This window comes from Nelumbo nucifera, chromosome 1 (assembly GCF_055504915.1).
Source record: "Nelumbo nucifera cultivar China Antique chromosome 1, China Antique-T2T, whole genome shotgun sequence".
Taxonomy (NCBI): domain Eukaryota; kingdom Viridiplantae; phylum Streptophyta; class Magnoliopsida; order Proteales; family Nelumbonaceae; genus Nelumbo; species Nelumbo nucifera.
The window spans coordinates 192,478,778-192,497,389 of record NC_142649.1 but is presented as its reverse complement, the minus strand read 5'-3'; the positions used below and the strand labels follow the sequence as shown (position 1 = coordinate 192,497,389).

Here is an 18,612-nt window from a genome sequence, read left to right as displayed (position 1 = left end):
GGTGAGTTTGGGTGCGGATGGTAATATAGTGGGCAGTAGTATGGGTATTTTGGACAATTAAGTCTTGAACAAAAGATGTAACTGATTATTCAATTTATCAATAGTAGCAGTAGGTAATATAAAGAGGCCTTAAGCGTTGCAGGATGAAATCTGTTGACTGTTTTGGATTGGAGTTGGAGCCTGGAGGTACCGCCCGCCCGCCATGTCACGTGAAGTCTTGCTTCTTCATTCATGGTTGATGGTTCATTGGTTCCCGCTTCCCCGGCGGCAATGAGGCTGGACCGCTGGGGTGGTGAGTTCGCGAGTCGACCGTATCAACGGATTCAACTAAGCGGTTGGACCGCCACCGCGATTGAACCATGTAATGGACCCTTATTAATGAGCTTCTTTTCTTTCACTGACGTCCCAACTCGCACGGTCTCCAAAGCCCAAAGCCCAAGTTATATTCATGTCTAAGGCCCGTTAATTGCTTGGTGTTGTGTTGGTATCCAAATCCCCTGCGGAAACTGGGCCAAACGTGATGCCACATCATCCTTGTATATATGGACCCCATGTTTACGGAGCCGAAACGGTCTATCTTGATTGGCCCCAATTCATACTAATACCATGGATATAATTGTAGGGGATTCAAAATAAAAAAAGGACATGAAATAAAAAATTGATTAATAATATATTTATATGTATATTATTATTAAAAGTATTAAGGGGAGTATAGAAATTTTATTTGACTAAAATATCTTAATTTTTTTAAATTTGGCCCTTCTCTAATTGTATTTGTAAGGACATAAATGTAATTTGAACAATTTTTTCTCATTCAAATTCCTCTAAGTATGTACATTCTTTGCCCGTGGTAATTTTTTATTATGATGATGATAGTAAATAATATGTTTTCAAATTTTTCTATATTTTTATATTTTTGTTTATAAAAGTTATTCTTATTTGTCACACTCATTTTTGTTTAATATGATAAATATACAATATTAGAGATGCGCCCAAATGTTTTCTACAATCCTTTTGTATTTTTTATACTTTTTGTGTGTTTTCATATTTTTTTATCTTTATTGTTATTTAACTATGACATCAAGGGTTGACACATTTTGACCCAAAAAGTTGAACTGTTGACTCACCACCAAACATGAAAACACTTTCATTTTTTATTGGTTTTAAATTTGTATTTTATTTCTATCATCAATAAAAAATAATTATTCTTTGTCACATTATTTTTTCTTAATATGGTTAATTAATACATAATTCAATGAAAGAATGGAAATTAATACATTAAATATAAAACTTAATGTGAATAAATTGAACAAAGAGGGGTCAAATTCAAAAATAAGAGTATTAGTCAAAAATATGATTGAATGGATGTTAATGGGAGTTAATACCTTAAATATAAGATTTAATTATAGGGATTTGAATGAGAAGAAAAATTCTTCAAATTACATTTCTGTCCTTACAGTTAGAAAAGAAACAAATTAAAAAATTAAGGTATTTTAGTTACTTTGTTCTCATTTCAGAATACTTTATTTTCTCAATTTTATACTTGTATGTTCCAAGGCAAGAAGATTATAAAGCTTGTAATTAAATTGTGTAGTGACCAAATTCATAATTAAATTAATGTGGTGAGCTATTAATTTTAACTTTATAACAAGTCTTTGCATAAAAAAAAACAAGAAAATTACATTAGAAATTCATATGCATAAGATATTTGTCTTTTGTTTTTGTTTTTTTTTTTAATCTAAGGTTAAAACCCAAGGGATTTTTGCCTTTTCTGTTTTTTATCCAATAGTTAAAAGCTAATCCACTTTTTGACCCTAACCCTTTAACCCCTATAAGTATTTCATTCAATGTCACTAGAGAGTGTGGAGTCAATATGAAAAAAAAAATAGCTCAAAATATACAGTTATACTTGACGTTTTTTTCAATTGACCCCACTCACATATATGTAGCTTTGCCCTAACCTATAATGTTATGCATTTTTATACTTTCAGATGACCCAACCCATATATGCCACAAGGAAGCTATATGAACAAAATGGTTCTCTTAAAATGATTTTTTTCATATATATGGGTTGACCTGACCCGTATCTCCCATGTTATAGTCACAAAAATAGACAAAAAACTTTTTTCTTTTCAAATGGAACTTGTTGGATATATAGGTTAAATCACCCCGGTTGTAGCATTTGAAATAGAAAAAAATGTAGAAAAAGAAAGAAATCTATTTTGACTAGGCAGGTCAAATATGGGTGGGGTAAGGGTAGGTTGTGACCCACTAACGAGCATTTATAGTGGGTTAGTGGGTCAATATGAGTGGATTGGTACTCAACCCTCATCCAACCCCACCCTTTTTTGCCAACCCTAAGGTTATGTTTAGTTTGAAGGGATAGGTAGGGAAAGGATGGGAAAGATAGGGAAACCTTTAAAATGTGTATTGGTTTCCCTACCTTTCTCGTGAATTAATTACCTAAGTGTGAGAGCAACCACTTCTTCAAAATGGATTCGTTTTGGTTACAGGAATAAATTATGATAAGTTAGTGGTCTGTAGTATTTTATTATTTATTTATGGGAAATTGTCTAAAACTCACCATGAGTTTTCAACATTTCTCTTAAACTCACCACAACTTTTCAAAATGTCTAAAACTCACCATGTCAATAAGTTTTAGTTTTCCAAAACTCACCTTCCGTTAGTGCACCATTAATGCTTCTTAATAGAGGTGTCCATGCCAGCATAAATAAAAATTTTCATGACCAAATTACCCTTGAATGGTGAGTTGGAGGAAAATGGTCTTTTTCAGTTTTCAATTTTTTTTCATTTTTAGTGTTTTGTTATAATTTCCAATATTTTTTATAATTTCTGTTTTTTTACATTTTCTATTTTCTACAATCTATAATTTTTCCTGTATTTTTGTTCTTTATTTACAATTTCTGTGTTATTCTATAATTTTTGCTATTTTTTCTACAATTTTTATTTTCTGATTTTTTTCAATTTCTATAGTTTCTATAATTTGAAAATAATTTTTTGTTTTTCTTGAAATTTCTATAAACTTTCATATTTTTTGTAATTTCTATGTTTTTATGTATTTTATATTTGAAAATATTTTTTGAACTTTATTTTTTTTCATGTAAATATTAAAATGGTAATATATTAACACCCGCTAATTTATTTTGTATATATTTTATATTTTTCTTTGAAGATTAAAATGGTAATATATTAACACCCGTAGTCTCTTTAACGTCAAGTTAGTGACACAGTGAGTTTAAACATTTTGAAAAGTTGTGGTGAGTTTAAGAGAAATGCTGAAAACTCATGGTGAGTTTTAGAGAATTTTCCTTTATTTATTTATTTTGTTTTCACTTGTTGTGAAAGGAATTGATATTTACATTATTAGAGTGTGTAGTAAATCTCTCTCTCTCTCTTTACTATATTGCAAATGCGCACATGCTTTGCATGTGTTTATTTTAGATGATGATAGTAATGACATGTGTTCAAAGTTTTTTATAATTTTTCTTTTCTATGTGTACAAAAATAATTTTTATTTATCCCATTCATTCTTATTTAATATGATGAATATGTAATACTAGAGATGTGTATAGATGTTTAAAACAAAATTTTTGTTTTTGTTTTTTGTTTTTTGAATTTTTGTTATATGATTATAACATCAAGGGTCAATGCATTTGTCCCAAAAGATGAAATGTGGGCTCATACCAAACAGGAAAACAATTTCATTTTGGGGTCATTTTTAAATTTTGCATTTAATTTTCATTGTCAATGAAAACAATTATTGTTTATCATACTTATCTTTCTTTGACATAATTAACATAAAACAATAAATACGTGACCAAATTTATCTACAATTTTTATAATTTAAAAAATATTGTTTGACTATGACATAATGAATTGACCCATTGACTTAGATGGTTGAATTAATTATCCACCACCTAAATGAAAGAACAATTTCATTTTTTGTATGATTTTTAAAAATATGGATTTTATATTGTTGAAAGTATGGATATCGATCTAATTAGTATAATCCTTTTGTGATAAAAAAATAACATCTTAAATATAAGCTTTAATGATCGAAAATGAGAGTTAATACCTTAAATATAAAATTTAACAAAGGAAATTGAATGAAGTGAAAAGTAATAGTTCAAATGACATTTTTTCCTTTGCAATTAAAAGGGACCAAAGTCAAAATAAGGATATTTTAATAAAAAAGAAAAGTTATACAAGCTCATTTATACTTTTAATAGTAATGATATAAAATAAATATAGGACTTAATGAAAGAGAATGGGAATTAATAAGACTTAATGAAAGGGAATGGAATAAGATGAAAAGCAGTAGTTAAAATCACATTTTATGTCCTTGTAATTAAAGAGAGACCAAATTAAAATATTGGGGCATTTTAATCAAGAATAAAAGTTCACAAACATTTTTTTGCGCCTATCTTACAAGTTATAATGGCCTCGTGAGTTCTTTCTCCAGGTGCTCAATAGCTCAAGGTCTCTTTCCTTTGCTTCAGTAGTTTGGTCTATTGATGGGTTATTTTTCCTTCTTACTTTTCTTTGACTATTCTTGCTAATTGTAACTTGGTGGACTGTGTTATGAGCATTTATTAATGAAATTTGCTTTCAAAGTTTCATTCTCACTTTTAATAGTAGTATAGATATAGATAATATTGATGAAATTTGTCTTCTAAGATTGGTTTAGACTTCTAGAAAATGTCTTTTCAGAAGCCTTTATAGGAAATATGTTTAATGTTTGGACCACCATATAAAAAATCTAACCCATTTATTATACAATACATGCATCATTATCTCTTCGTTTTTTTCATCTTTTGCATGTGCATGTGTACATCCTATATGCCTTGGCCTCATGGCTCATGTTAAAACAAATTCCGATCCAAAATTTAGTCCTTTAATTTTCTTTTCTCCTCTTGCACATGCATTTTTTTTGGCAATTGGGCTATGATGGTGCGCGATCTGGTGCTCCCTGTTGGCAGATAGCTCTGATGCCAAATTGAGTAAGTCGCTTGGTCAAGTTGCAAGAAAGTGATTATCAAAGTGTCCAGGTTGCTTTACTCGGGGTGGGCACTCCAATGCTCAAGTAAAAGAAGAGGATAGAGAGAGCTAAAAGCAAGAGAGCTAGAGAGCTAGTGAACTATGAAAGCTAATCACTCATACATTTTCTAAAGAAAGGGATGCCTTTATATAGGCAAGCTACCGTGAGGCTCACGAAGCACATCTAAGATCTCAGGCCTGTTTGGTTCGGAGGTGGTTTCACACTTGGAGGTGGGGTGATAACCGAAGCAGGTGGGGATGCCTTTATCCAGTCGCACCCGAAGCGGGTGGGGATACCTTTATCCATTCGCACCCGAAGCGGGCGGGGTGATAACCGAATCTTCCAATGTGGCGTCGTGATCCTAGGGAAGTTGGAGATGATAGCCTGCTTAAGGAGGAGGTTGCCCAACGTGTCAAGAAGGTCTCCAACTGGGTCCCAGTTAGGTCAGTAGGGTCTCGGGGGAGGTTGCCCCTAATGCCAAGGTCCCTAGCTCGGTCGTGATGAGGCCATCACCTGAGCCTTCATTAGGTCAGCGGATGTAGGTCGCCAGTTGAGTCTCTATTAGGTCACCGGAGGTAGGTTGCCTCTTCCGCCGACCTAGTCCTATCAAGATCTTACGCTGTCAGGTTGGCGGGGGTAGGTCACTGGCTGGGCCTTTGTTAGGTCGGCAAAGGTAGGTTGCCTCTTCCGCTGGCCTAGTCCTATCAAGATCTTACACCGTTAGGTTGGCGAGGGTATGTCGCCAGCTGGGTCTTTGTCAGGTCAACAGAGGTAGGTCTCCAACTGGGTCTCTATTCTAAGGTGGCCATCCCGATCCTGACAAGGTGTCTATAGGTCGACCATGGCGAGGTGGTGATGAAGCACCCTCAATTTGTGTGAGGCGCATTCGACGTGGTTCCGAGTAGGTCTCCATCATTTTGGCTAAGGCAAGTCATTGCCTACATGGTGTCGGGGTGTCATGTGACGATTTTGGGATCGCCACATAGCACACTATCACTAGAGGGCCAAATGTGCCCTCATCAGGCTACACAACAAGGGTATCCATTCAAAAAACCACAAAACCACCCCCAACCCTAATAAGGTCTCTGCTACAACTAGCAACAAACTTTACCAACAAACCATGTCACATTTCCAGCTATAAATCAAATTGGATATGTGGATTTCAAGGTACATAAATTACAATGCTTTCTTTATTATTACCCCATCTTTCACATTACCAATTATGATGTTTATGTAGTCTAATCTTTCACATGTTTCCCTCCTTTCTTCATCAAATCCTCGCCATTTTCTCCCTTTTCATCTTCTAAACTCTTGTTCTTCCCGTAAAACATGATCCCAATAAAAACATCCTAATCCATATAGAGAGCAACTCTTGAAATCAAGGGCCGTTTTTTGGATTTTAAGAGAAGGGAAAGTTGGTTAATGGGATTTTGGTTCCCATTGACCAAGATACCCATTTTCCTTTTTCAAATTTATGTGGGGTTCATGGAAAATTTATTTTCCCTGTGTATCACTTACCCATCTCCCATTAGGATAAATAACTTTTCCACCCCAACACTTTGATGGGACAAAATTACCCCTTTTAATAATGTTTTTTATGGCTAAAATGGTCATTGTCTTCTTTATGTGAGAAATAAAAAAACATGGATAAAAAGACCTGGTACCCAAAAAAAATAAGCCAAAAAAGCTTCAGAAAATGCCCAAAACTATTTGGTAATTGATTGGTATTTGATTTCCTTATGAAAGGAGTCATTCTTTGTTTTTTTTTTCCTTCCATCTTCCTCCATGTGGCCACATGCTATGTGATTTAAAACTATGAAGTGTCATGTGAAGCCCAAAAGGCATGTGATCCAAAATGTTTTTTTATTTTTTTTTTATTTTTTGCATTTTTTCTGTATCGCCTTGGGCTTTACTTCTTTGAACATTGAGCCTTCTTTCAATTTTTTTGCTTTCATCTTTAAGCAATCAAGAGATTAATGGTAGTGGCCCCATACTGACAACAAAATTATTGTTAATGAACATCCAGTGCCACCTTCGTGCCCGTTAGAGAGTCTTAAATAGGATAAATTTGGCTACCCAGGAAAAAGAGTTTGTGTTGGGTTATGCGAGATAAGTAAGCTCAATATATATGTGATGGATAAAGTTTGAGTTGCATAGATGGCTTAGGTAAGAGACAAAGTCCTTGATTGATTATGGGCCTGATTTTCAGGACAAATGTTTGTTGTGGAACTAAATTTTATGGTTGATTATTTTCTGGATCATGAGCCAACTTAAATAGAAATCGGCCTGATTGACATCTCTCAGCTATAATATGTCGCTTCATCATATCATATGTGTACCTCTATCATTAGTACAACAGTACTGGCATATACATATTTTCATCATACTGGGCCTAGCAATAATTAGACTGATTAAGATTCATAAGTTTATAAATGTTCAGCAATAGTGTACTGTTTGGACTTACTACATTTTAGTGATGTGTACACTTGGGTTTGATGTCACAATTTTATGTAACTAGTAAATGTGTACTTGACAATTTCAAATGATAACAACAATAACAATAATTGTATATATATATTGATAGTTTATTTTCTTTTAACCTAAAAACTTGTATCGAATCTTCTTACTCTATAATTTATATCAATATTTTCAATTTATTGTGCTAATTGAATCAGAGCTTGCTTAGAGATCGATTAGACTAATTGAATTGTTATTTAATATGGATTTTAGGTTTATTTTCTACCAAATTGCTTGCCCATAAAAAACCATTGACTTGGCCAACAACAGCGTGACCTAGCTAATCAAACCACTGAATCATTTGATTTGTTTAATAGGGTGATGAAATAGACATTAATTTTCTCTTTTCATAATTTTTGTATTTCATTTCCATCATTTAACAAACATGAAAGTGATTTCATTAATTCCTAAGTTAATTAGTGAAATTTAACGATCAGAAAAAACACATTAAACATATAATTCAATGAGAGAGAATGAAAGTTAATTTTAAATATGAGACTTAATGAGCAAGAATGGAATGAAATAAAAAATAGTATTCAATTTACAATTTATATCTTCATAATAGATAAATAGATAGTTATATATATATATATAGAGAGAGAGAGAGAGAGAGAGAGAGAGAGAGAGAGCAAATTCAAAGAGAGGGGTATTTTAAGTTAAGAAAAGTCTAAAATCCTTATAGATCTATTGCCACTTCTTATAGATTCCAAATAAATTGTGATTCATCTACAAGTCAACATGTAGTTCCAAGTGTTAGAGTAGTTAACTTTGTCCAACTAAATACTCCATGCAACTTCAACTGCAATTCATTAAATTTTATGATTTATAGATGCCTATTTAGACATGTTGTGAATTATCAAAACAAAAAAATCAGACATGTTGTATAGTTATTTAAGATGCATAAAGAATTCCATTTATGCCCTCTTATACAATTCAGCAAGAACTTAACAATGGAGGCTCAAATTGTCGTATTTTGATATCATTTTAAACAATCAACATAATACTTGATTTTCCCTCAAATTCAAATGTGAAAGCATTAACACAAAGAGGAAAAGTACTTCTTATAGATTTTCATTATCAAGAAACTCCAAAGGTTCTTAATAATTTTCCGAAAAATACTTTTCATTAATCTTTTTGAGGGTATGTTCATTTGAACAACATTTAAAATAGAGGAATTACATTTTTTTTGCTCCATGGGGCTACATAACAGGGATGGCCCATCCCCTAAACCCATAACCCCCAACCCAAGTGCTGGTGGGATTTAATTCCAAGTCTCTCAGCTACAACAATCAAGAGACCTTACCGATTGGCCAATTGGCACCTTGCAAATAGAAGAACTACATTCAAAACTTATTTGATAAGAATAGCTCTTTCATCTTTAAAATGAGTTTTCAATTTCCAACCCTAACCTAATTTTAGTTTTAATGTTATTTAGAACCTTCTTATCAATTATGCCTTGAATAATTGGAGCATCCAAATATGGGATGCTCATAATCTTAGAAATCAATTTTTAAAGCCTATCTCACAATTTTTTTAGAAAAAGCTAACTTTTTGAAATGAATATTTCGAATGAGACCCTCTCAAACATCTTGAGATTAGATAGAAACTACTTATAAACCAATGGAAAAGCTAACTCAAAAATCACAGTTTTAAAAAACGGACTAGATTGGAAGATCGAACCGTTGGACTTGGGAATCGATCATAGTTTCGGGTCTGATTTTGGGTTGGACCACTTTTTATGAAAAAACATTGACTTTGTCAAAAAATAACTGACCCGAGCGGTCAAACCGCTAAACCATTCGACCTAGGCAGCGATTTGTGAGTTTTTGGTCAATTAATGTCACTCACACTCTCTCTCTCTCTTCCTCCCTACCCCCTATTCTATTTTGCTATTCCAACACACTTTATCTCTTTCACCTCTTGTTGTTGTGGTGGCTATGACTACAATCGTCTTGGTCCTTTCTCTTCTTGTTTGGTGCCCTTCGGATGGGGTTGGCCTCACCCTCCTGGCGCTCACCGGCCAAGGCCTCCTCGACGGTGATGTACTTCTATGCTTTCTTCAAAAATTCTGCCTTCTTCTTGGGCAGTGTCTTGGCAACAGAACATTTGAGGGATTCGGGCTAGAAGTCGTTGATTGCGACGTGCATTGATACCGAGGGGGTGAGGTCTCGGACCTCGAGCCCTTCTTTTTTGAAGCAGTCGATGTAGGACTATAAGCTCTCTCCACGCTTTTGTCGAATGAACATGAGGGAGACAATGGTCTTCTGGCACCATCGGCTGCTAATGAAATGGGAGAGGAAAAGGTTGGCGAACTGTTCCCACAAGTTGATGGAGTGATGGGGGAGCCTCGAGAACCATCGATGCATTGCCCCCTTGAGCGTCACTTGGAATGCTCAGCATGTTAAGGTGTCGGAGTACCCATAGAGGAGCATGAGTGCTCGGAAGCTTTCCAAGTTGTCGTCCGGTTCGGTGGTTCCATCGTACATCTCCAATGTGGGGAGCCTTAAAGTGAGGTGGGAGAGGCTCTGAGGTGATGGAGTTAGTGAAGGCGCCCATTCTGTTGGATGAGGGGTTTTGATTGGTGGAGGCATCACCTAGACCCTCCTTCACTTGGCGAAGTTCATCTTTAATGGCATCGATTTGTGCCTGTAGGTCGCTGATTCTTCTGTCGATGGAAGCCTAGGCCTTGTCCTGGTCCTCTCAGATGCAGAACAGGTAGGACCGGTTCCCAGAGTTCTTTGATGTGGGCACATGGCTCCTTCGGGCCTAACAGTCGTTGAGGAGGTCGTGGAGGTCTGACATAGGTGAGGGAGAGGTGTGGCGTTAGCCTCTAGCCCTCGGAGGAGGATTGTAGTGGCCAGAGCGCCCGCCTTCTTCTTGAAGGCTCTCTACTCGAAACTAGCATTCTTGGTCTTGGCGGTTGTCGCATGACCCATCTGGATCACCCCCCATTGGCTAGGGAGGAAGGAGGTCTTCAACGGCTTGTTGGCGCGTCGAATGTTGCTATTGGACACTGAGGGGTTAGCTTTCTAGGTATGACGGGGCACTAGATCAGTGGAGCATGGGTAGAGTGTCCACTATAATGCCCCTGGCTCCCAGCGGGGCGACCTCTTGCCAGGCGCCCCACCTCGTCCAGTCTTTGAGTGATGTTGTCAAGTCTGTCGAGGACCATCCTAAATTGGTCCATGGTGACCAAGTTCTGAGCATTTGGAATGTTATTTTGAATATCAACCATTGTTGTAAGCTTAATAGTTCTTTGAATTAAGTGTTCACTTAGGGGGAAGTCTTAGCAATGTTCCCACAGACGGTACCAATTGTTGTTGCCAAGGATGGGCCGAGGGCAACAATGTAACTTCACTTCCTTAGTCGAGAGTTAATACGTCCGAGGGATGATGTGTTTGAGGGCTGCAATGTCCAACTTAAGGATCAAAGAGCATGTCAGAGGCCCCGGGTGTTATCCTAGGGGCAGAGACTCCAACGGTCAAGTTAGTCAAGTGCGTAGTAAGGGGTTGGACAAGGCCTGAGAGGAAGAGCTTAGACGAGGTCACCTGAGCGCTTGAGAGCTTGAAAGTAGAAAGAGCCAAGATAACTTACATAGGGAGTGACACACCTATTTATACTTGAGCTCGCCTAGGAGCTGGTTGGAGTTTGTAAGCAGCGAACGACTTGGATTTGATCTGGCCGATGCCACGTGGCACCATCCTAGCCCTACCATATGCGCCTACATCAAAAGTAAATAATATAAACACATGCCATGGGTCGAGACAAAGGAATGATCGAGGCAAGCCCAACCATATCTCATTCAAGTTTTCACTGACTTTGGACTTTTTATTGGACTTGATTTCTCAATCCACTCGTAGTAAGTAGTAACCAAATACCAAACATACCAACTAGCTCTAGGCTGGCCTATGGTTTAAAGTATTGAGAGTTTTGATAAGCACTTTCGAATTTGGATTAGCTGAACGTGATGGATGTTCAACGGGCTGTAGAACCAATGATGAGGTTCCATGAAAATAATAAATTCATGGGCCCCACTATGAAAGGTGAGGGTCCCATGTATTTTATTACTAGCGTGGAACCTTATCAATGGTTCCACAACCCGTTGAACAACCATTGCGTTCAGCAAAACCTTGTTCATTTTTTTTGCATATCAAAAGTTTTGGTTCATTAAGGGTCCATTTGGTTCATGGGAATAGGGGTCTAGAATCGGAATCGGAATGGGCCACTCTGATTCCAAATGTTTGGTTGGACGGAATCAGAACCCCATTCCTGTTCCTGGTGGAAGGCACCACTCCCTCCCCTTCCCCTGGGAATGAAATCTCATTCCCACTTATTCCAATTCCTATTCCAATTCATGTCTAAACCTAACAGACTATGGGAATAGATCATTCCAATTCTGATTCCGATTGTGAATCAAAAGGACCCTAAAATTATATATATGTTGGTCTGACAATTAGACTGCATACCTATCATATCAAATATTGATGTTTTAAAAAAATAAGGTGGTTTGCACGAATAGGGGTCTGGAATCGGAATACGAATTGGCCATTCTCATTTCATCTATTTGGTTAGGCGGAATAGAATCCCATTTTCATGTTTAGTGGAATGACATTCCCCCATTTGTGGGAATGGTCATTCCTTTTCCATCCCTTGGAAATGAAATACCATTCCTGCTGATTTCAATTTCCATTCTAATTTCTATCTAAACCAAATAAACTATGGAAATCGATTATTTCAATTTTGATTCTAACAAATTTTAATTCCAATTTCAACTATAAATCAAACAGACCCTAAATTAAATCTTAAGAAACTATATAAGGAATATCTTATCAACACTCTAAACATTGTCTTAGGCCCTTATAAGTCGGTAATAAGCGCATGCAGGGCTATATTGGCCTTGACGTGCACACCCATCAACAAATCTGCCCTTCAGCCCTAAAGTGATATGGGTGGCGTGGAACAAAATGATTGGGCATTTGGGCCCTTGCATCTTTTTGAGTCAATCGCCATGCCACCTTCCTCAGGCCTTCAATGAGGAAGAGGGATGGATTCAATGGACGGAAAGTAGCTTTCCAACAATGCTGTAAATGATTGTCTTGAAGTCTACTCCGAGCCATAACTCCTTCACATACATCTATACTCTTCCAACTATTTAGACGTGTATGATTCCTTTTTTCCCTTTTTTTTCCTCTAAGAAATTTGGATGCTAATCAAATGCGTGGTTGATTAGTGACAGCAACGAAGGACATCATTAGTTTAGCAATCTTCGCGATTGATGGGTTTCACTAATTACATGATTGAAGCAATGAAGTGACATTAGAAAACTGAGGTTAATTAGTGACATCAGTGAAGGAATGAAGGAATGTAGATAAGTGTGAACACCTCAGATGGGTTTTCTTAATTTGAATTTGTTGATAGAAAAGGGATGAAGGTTGTTTAGAATAAATCCAAATAGAAAAAGTAGAAAAAGAGAGAAATCAATGTCAAGTATGAAATTGAACATCATATCTATATAGGAGTCTACAAACAAATACAATCAAATGCAAGAAAGAAAGCACCATGTCTTTTATGAGTTTGCAAGAGCAAATGTGGCATCTTCTTATTAATTGTATTCTTGTGAGTTTGTCTGTGCATGCTTTTCTCTTCTTCTTCTTCTTTATGTAAAGTGCAATTTGATAATAACAACTTAACCACAACACATACATATACTACCATACTGATACTTGCCTTTAACCATTAGCTTTGGCTTCACGTCCATTGTCCACACTATGATTATGTGAAAAAGGGTAAATTACAATGACCCCTTGTACTATGGAGTTAGTGAAAAATGCCCTTCTAAACTTTCATTTGTGACAATGACACCCTATACTTTCATTTTGTGACAAATACCCCCCTTGACCATTAAATCAGATGATAGAATGCATTAAATTACTAAAATGGCCACCTAAAAATTTCTTTCTTTTCCTTTTCACCTTTTTCTCTTAAACTCTAGTTCACAACAAATACCTCCATTTTTTCCAAACAAAACTAACTAAAATAGCAAGAATCATTTCACTAGCATAGATTTTTTTTTTTTTTTTCAAAATCTTGATTCATTTCACTTGCATGAATTTCTCTCTTCATATTAAAATATAAAAATTATCCACCTAACTAAAATAGCAAGAATCATTTCACTAGCATAGATTTTTTTTTTTTCAAAATCTTGATTCATTTCACTTGCATGAATTTCTCTCTTCATATTAAAATATAAAAATTATCCACTCCTTTCTTCACTAAATCAAGAAAAACCAAATGAAACCATAAATTTATGTTTATCAGAAAGAAACCTCTATTGTTTCATTTGAATACCAATTCCAGCTAGAAATCTGCAAGGATCTATTAGAGCAACTAGAGGGCTTCAATGTTATATTTAGAAAACTAATCAAATCACAACTCATTCAAATAAGGGTAAAATACAAAAACCTCCCCTGAAGTTTTTAGCAATCATAAAAATCTCCCCTATAGTTTTATTTTAACAAATACCTCCCTTGAACTTTTGAGAAACTCAACAAAAACCTCCCTTTCGTCACTGTCCCAGACGGAAAATGTTAGATTGATGCACCAGTTTTTTTTCCAAATATCCATTCTACCCTTTGATAAATTATTTTACATACAAAATTACTGAAATAATCCCATTTTAGCCCAACAGAAAAACATATTTTAGTAATTTTGTATATAAAATAATTTATAAAAGGGCAAAATGGGTATTTGGAAAAAAACTGGTGCATCAATCTAACATTTTCCGTTTGGGACAGTGACAGAAGGAAGGTTTTTGTTGAGTTTCTCAAAAGTTCAAGGGAGGTATTTGTTAAAATGAAACTATAGGGGATGTTTGTATGATTGTCAGAAACTTCAGGGGAGATTTTTCTATTTTACCCTTCAAATAAACAAGAAAAGGGTAGTTTGAAGATTTAAAAAATTTAAATAACTGACTGATAATTTTTTTTTTGAAGTTAACTCTAATCGAGGGGCTATTTGTCACAAAGTGAAAGTTTAGGGTGTTCTTTGTGATTTACCCATTTGAATTTTTTTTTTCTATGCCTATAAAATGATTCTTATTGTTTTAGCTGGTTTTGTTTGGAGAAATGGAGGCATTTTTGGTCAATTGAGATTTAAGAGAAAAGGGCAAGGAAAAGAAAAAATGAAAGTTAGGAGGGCATTTTGGTAATTTAACACATTCTATAATCCGTCTTAGCTGCCACGCGGAGGGACCAAAGCAAAACCGATGCACACTTCGGTGGGTAAGTGGGTTGAAATCTCAAGCAGTTGGCAACATTTTGTTTGGGGAGATGGAATCTGGAAAGGCTCAACTTTGTCTAGAAAGATTAGAATTAAGGCTGGACGTTTAGGGACACTCAATGGGCTTGGTTGGGTTCAGACATTTAGATCCTAACAAATACAGGCCAAGTCAGTATCACTGGTCCAATGTGGCCAAAGATGGTGGGCCTAAAGGATCAGGCCCTATACATGGAGAAAACTTTGACCGTCCACACTTGACAGCCTGTGCGGCTATGCTCACAGGCTCTGTCCACATGGCACCTTACTCCATATAGACATAGACATAGCCATATGCCTCCATCACTGTTACTGTTGCATGGCCTAACGTGTCGCACAGGGAGAGTCCTATGGACATCACAGGCTGTCAAACTTAGACAGCCAAAACGTTTTTCCTATATATCCCACTCCCAACTCCAATTTTCAGAATTCAGCCCTACTAGCTCCATGTTCTACAACAATTTGTGTCCATGGAAGATATGCCAATCCTCGATTATCTAAGAGGATTTGCCACGTGGCCATGAAGTTGGCCACGTCAAACAGCAGTGGGTGACCCTAAATTATCTTGGTGTCTGCCTTTCTTTTTGCGTTTCTTCAGCGTTGGTGAAGCCTGGACAAAGCCCATGGCGATAGTATGTCAGAGTCAGACCGAGGCCTGAGGCCCTGAGAACCAAGCACTAAGTACATTTTTTTTTCACCTTTTCTTCTTGGGCAGTTATCGGGGACTCCCGATCTCCTACACATTAAACAGACTACTGAAATTCTCTCTGTCTTTGATTGCGTGTCTTCATTTTTTTAATCGGCATTGGCGTCGGAATCAGTGGATCTGAAGATTGTGTGCTGGGAAGAGTTTCTTGGTTTATGTCATGGAGTTCAGGGGTGTCTTACTGACTTACTCTTATTTGCATAATTGCAGTTTAATTAGTAATCGAACAAAGCCATTTTGTAAATAATTTTCTTACTTAAGATCACTAGAATGGAATCTGGATAATTAATGCACCAAAAGAGAACAGATAGTAGTTTACTGAGAAGAACATGAATTTCAGTTGATTAAACATTAAGTTTAAAGCAACACTCTTTTTATTCTATTTACACATCGTTTGTAATTCTATATTAACATTATACATAAGGGTTGGCAGAAAACCAGCAAACACCCCATAAATAAGAAGCAAAGAAGCTGATCAATCTAATTAAACCATGATCAGAAGAAAAAAGAAAGAAAGAAATGGAAGATCCAAAGGAAAAGAAAAATCGTCCCCTTAACTTGAACTCTGCAAATTTGCGACACCATTGAGCTTGGAGCATTCGAACAAGGCCATAGCATTCATCTCCCTCTCAAATCTCCATATATAATTTAGACCCACAAGCAGCTCGGTGATGGCGGCCTCGGTCTTCGACTGGTTTGCGAAATAGAGCGTCTGTAGAAGAAGAACGTTGGTCTTGGGCATCAAATTCTGTTGTTCGAAGCTACGTTCGCTCTGCCATTTTATCATGTTGTGTGCTAACGGTGACAACCAACCCAGGATCTTTCCTAATGCATCTCTCCACTCTCCGGCAAGCACCGGATCACTTGCCCAACACCCAACTCCTCTCAGTCTAGCCCTCAGCGACAATCTTATGCTAGTGGGAAGCATGCCGTAGAGGTCGTCCCTGGCATCGACGCCAACCAGTTGAGGTGATCTGATCATCTTCTCGATCACAATGATCAAATTTGCGTAGTGTAGAGAAAGAGCTGCCGCGCCTAGTGTACTCGGCGCTGGTTTTAGAACCTTGGTGTTCGCCTCAAAGAATCCATGACTGAGATCTTGGTTTTCCTTCTCGTCATGCTTGGATGTCGTCATCAATGGCCCTGAGACAAATTTACAAGTTGGGTTCTCGGAGGGGTGGATGGCCGCAGACACAGAAAGGCTTCGTGACAAGGAAGAACTGTTGTTTGGTAGACATCCTTGTCCAATTCCGAAAACAAGCTTGATTCTTGCTAGAACAGTGAAGATCGACCTTACAAGCAATATCGTGACTGTATCAAAGCTTCGGCTCCAGAGAGATTTATCTTTGAGATACTTCACTTCTTGTCTCTGCCAGAAGAGCTTCTGTTGCAGATCAACAATCTTCTTCTCTTTGATAGACGGGTCCATGTCGCTACATTGGGGGACTTTTCTCAAACTGTGCTCGGCATCCGAAAGCCCATCCATCTCTCTGTGAAGGGATGCAGTCAGCGTGACATATCGATCCATCTTCTTCTGTTTGGCCTCCATCTCCTTCCAAGGCAGAACCCAGCAATGAGGGTCGTGGCCCGAGTTAGCGAATTCCTGGAACAAGCGATCGAAACACCGGAGACCCGAGTCATCACACCGCCTTCCGAGCCTGGACACAGACTTAGCTACAAGCCTCAAGTTCTCCACCATCTCGGCGCAGGCGAGACTGAGCAGGAAAGCATCGTCGTTGGAGACTATCTTGCGGACTCCCTCAAGAGCAATTGATTCGTGTCTTAGGCGAATCAGGTTCTTGTCGGAGAGCGATTTCCAGAGCTGGACGAGTTTGGACATAAGCCCGGCGATCTCAAAAGCCAAGACACCAACATTAGATTTCTTACCCATCTTGGTTGCTGTAGTTGTCCGAACTGCATCAAGGCCGTTAGAGATCGCGGTCTTCACCTTAATTAGCCATGTCTCCAGAGCCATGGATTTGAAAGTCGAAGAAGATGGAGATGAAGAATTGAGTATTATGATTGCTTCTGTGTTACAGAGAGAAAGAAGGAATGAAATGTTATGTGGTGGGTACTGGCCTACTGGGTATGATGTGAGAGAAGAACTGAAGGCGTGGAGAAGACAAAGAGAAGAAAATAATTGAAGAGTGGAGTTGCAGGGATAAGGATAAAAGAGAAGTTTGAAGATGTAGGCGTAGAGGCTCGTGGGATGTTTTGAAGGCTTTACAAAATAGTCTAAGAAGAAAAGATTGCAACTGATGGAGAGAGAGAGAGAGAGTATAGTTGTTGGTAGGCTAGAGAGAGTTGGAAGGAGATCGAACTCCTGTTAGCTAAAGGGAGTGACATCCGGATTTAGGTGAAATAGGAGTTAACGGCCGTCCTTTTAGCTTCGCACGATAATGAAACTTATGCGTGTGGGAGGACACGTGGCCACTTCTAACGCTGTGGGACGTTTTTTTGGGCGCAAGCTGGTAGGGGCAGATTAGGACTCGTTGGAAAGTGAGAAAGGTAGAACCTTTATTTCTGCACTTATAAAAAAAAAGTGGGTAAATAAAATTATACTTTGTTATTCTTTTACTTTGTTTTGAATCTTTTTAAAGGAGAAGATGAAGATTGAAGATCCTTTTGATTCTTTCAGATTTCTCCTTTCAAATAATTTGTATTAATGTGTTTGTTTAATTGTGTGAATTAAAGGGATTAAAGTTAATGGTGGTAAGCACATGCGGACGACGACAAAAGAAGAAAGAAAAATGCCGTAGAAGGTAGAACCAACGCACGTGTGCATCTGTAAGGCAATACGTCTCTAGAGGGTTGGGATAATTAATCTATCAATCAGGTAGAGCAGAGCTTTTGGAAATTTTTGGAGCGTTTCCATTTTCCAACTTTTTTTTTTTATTTGGAAAATTAAAAAGGAAGAATATTGAAATGATAGCATCAGTCGCGCATGACTTAAATAAAAGGCTAACAAATGGAATTGAGCCAATTCAGGTGACTGATTGATGGGAACCAAAAGCAT

At 37.2% G+C, this 18,612-nt stretch overlaps 1 protein-coding gene across 1 annotated transcript; it reads right to left on the bottom strand.

The window, feature by feature from the left end:
- Positions 1 to 16,149: 16,149 nt before the first annotated feature.
- LOC104611856 (protein PSK SIMULATOR 1) lies at positions 16,150 to 17,571 on the bottom strand. Its single transcript, XM_010279098.3, has one exon. It carries the CDS (start codon positions 17,569 to 17,571, stop codon positions 16,150 to 16,152), a length of 1,422 nt encoding a protein of 473 aa, XP_010277400.1.
- Positions 17,572 to 18,612: the final 1,041 nt, after the last annotated feature.

What these genes read in the sequence shown, in the direction of transcription:
- LOC104611856 (XM_010279098.3), bottom strand. Translation starts at nt 17,571, where the DNA reads ATGGCTCTGGAGACATGGCTAATTAAGGTGAAGACCGCGATCTCTAAC.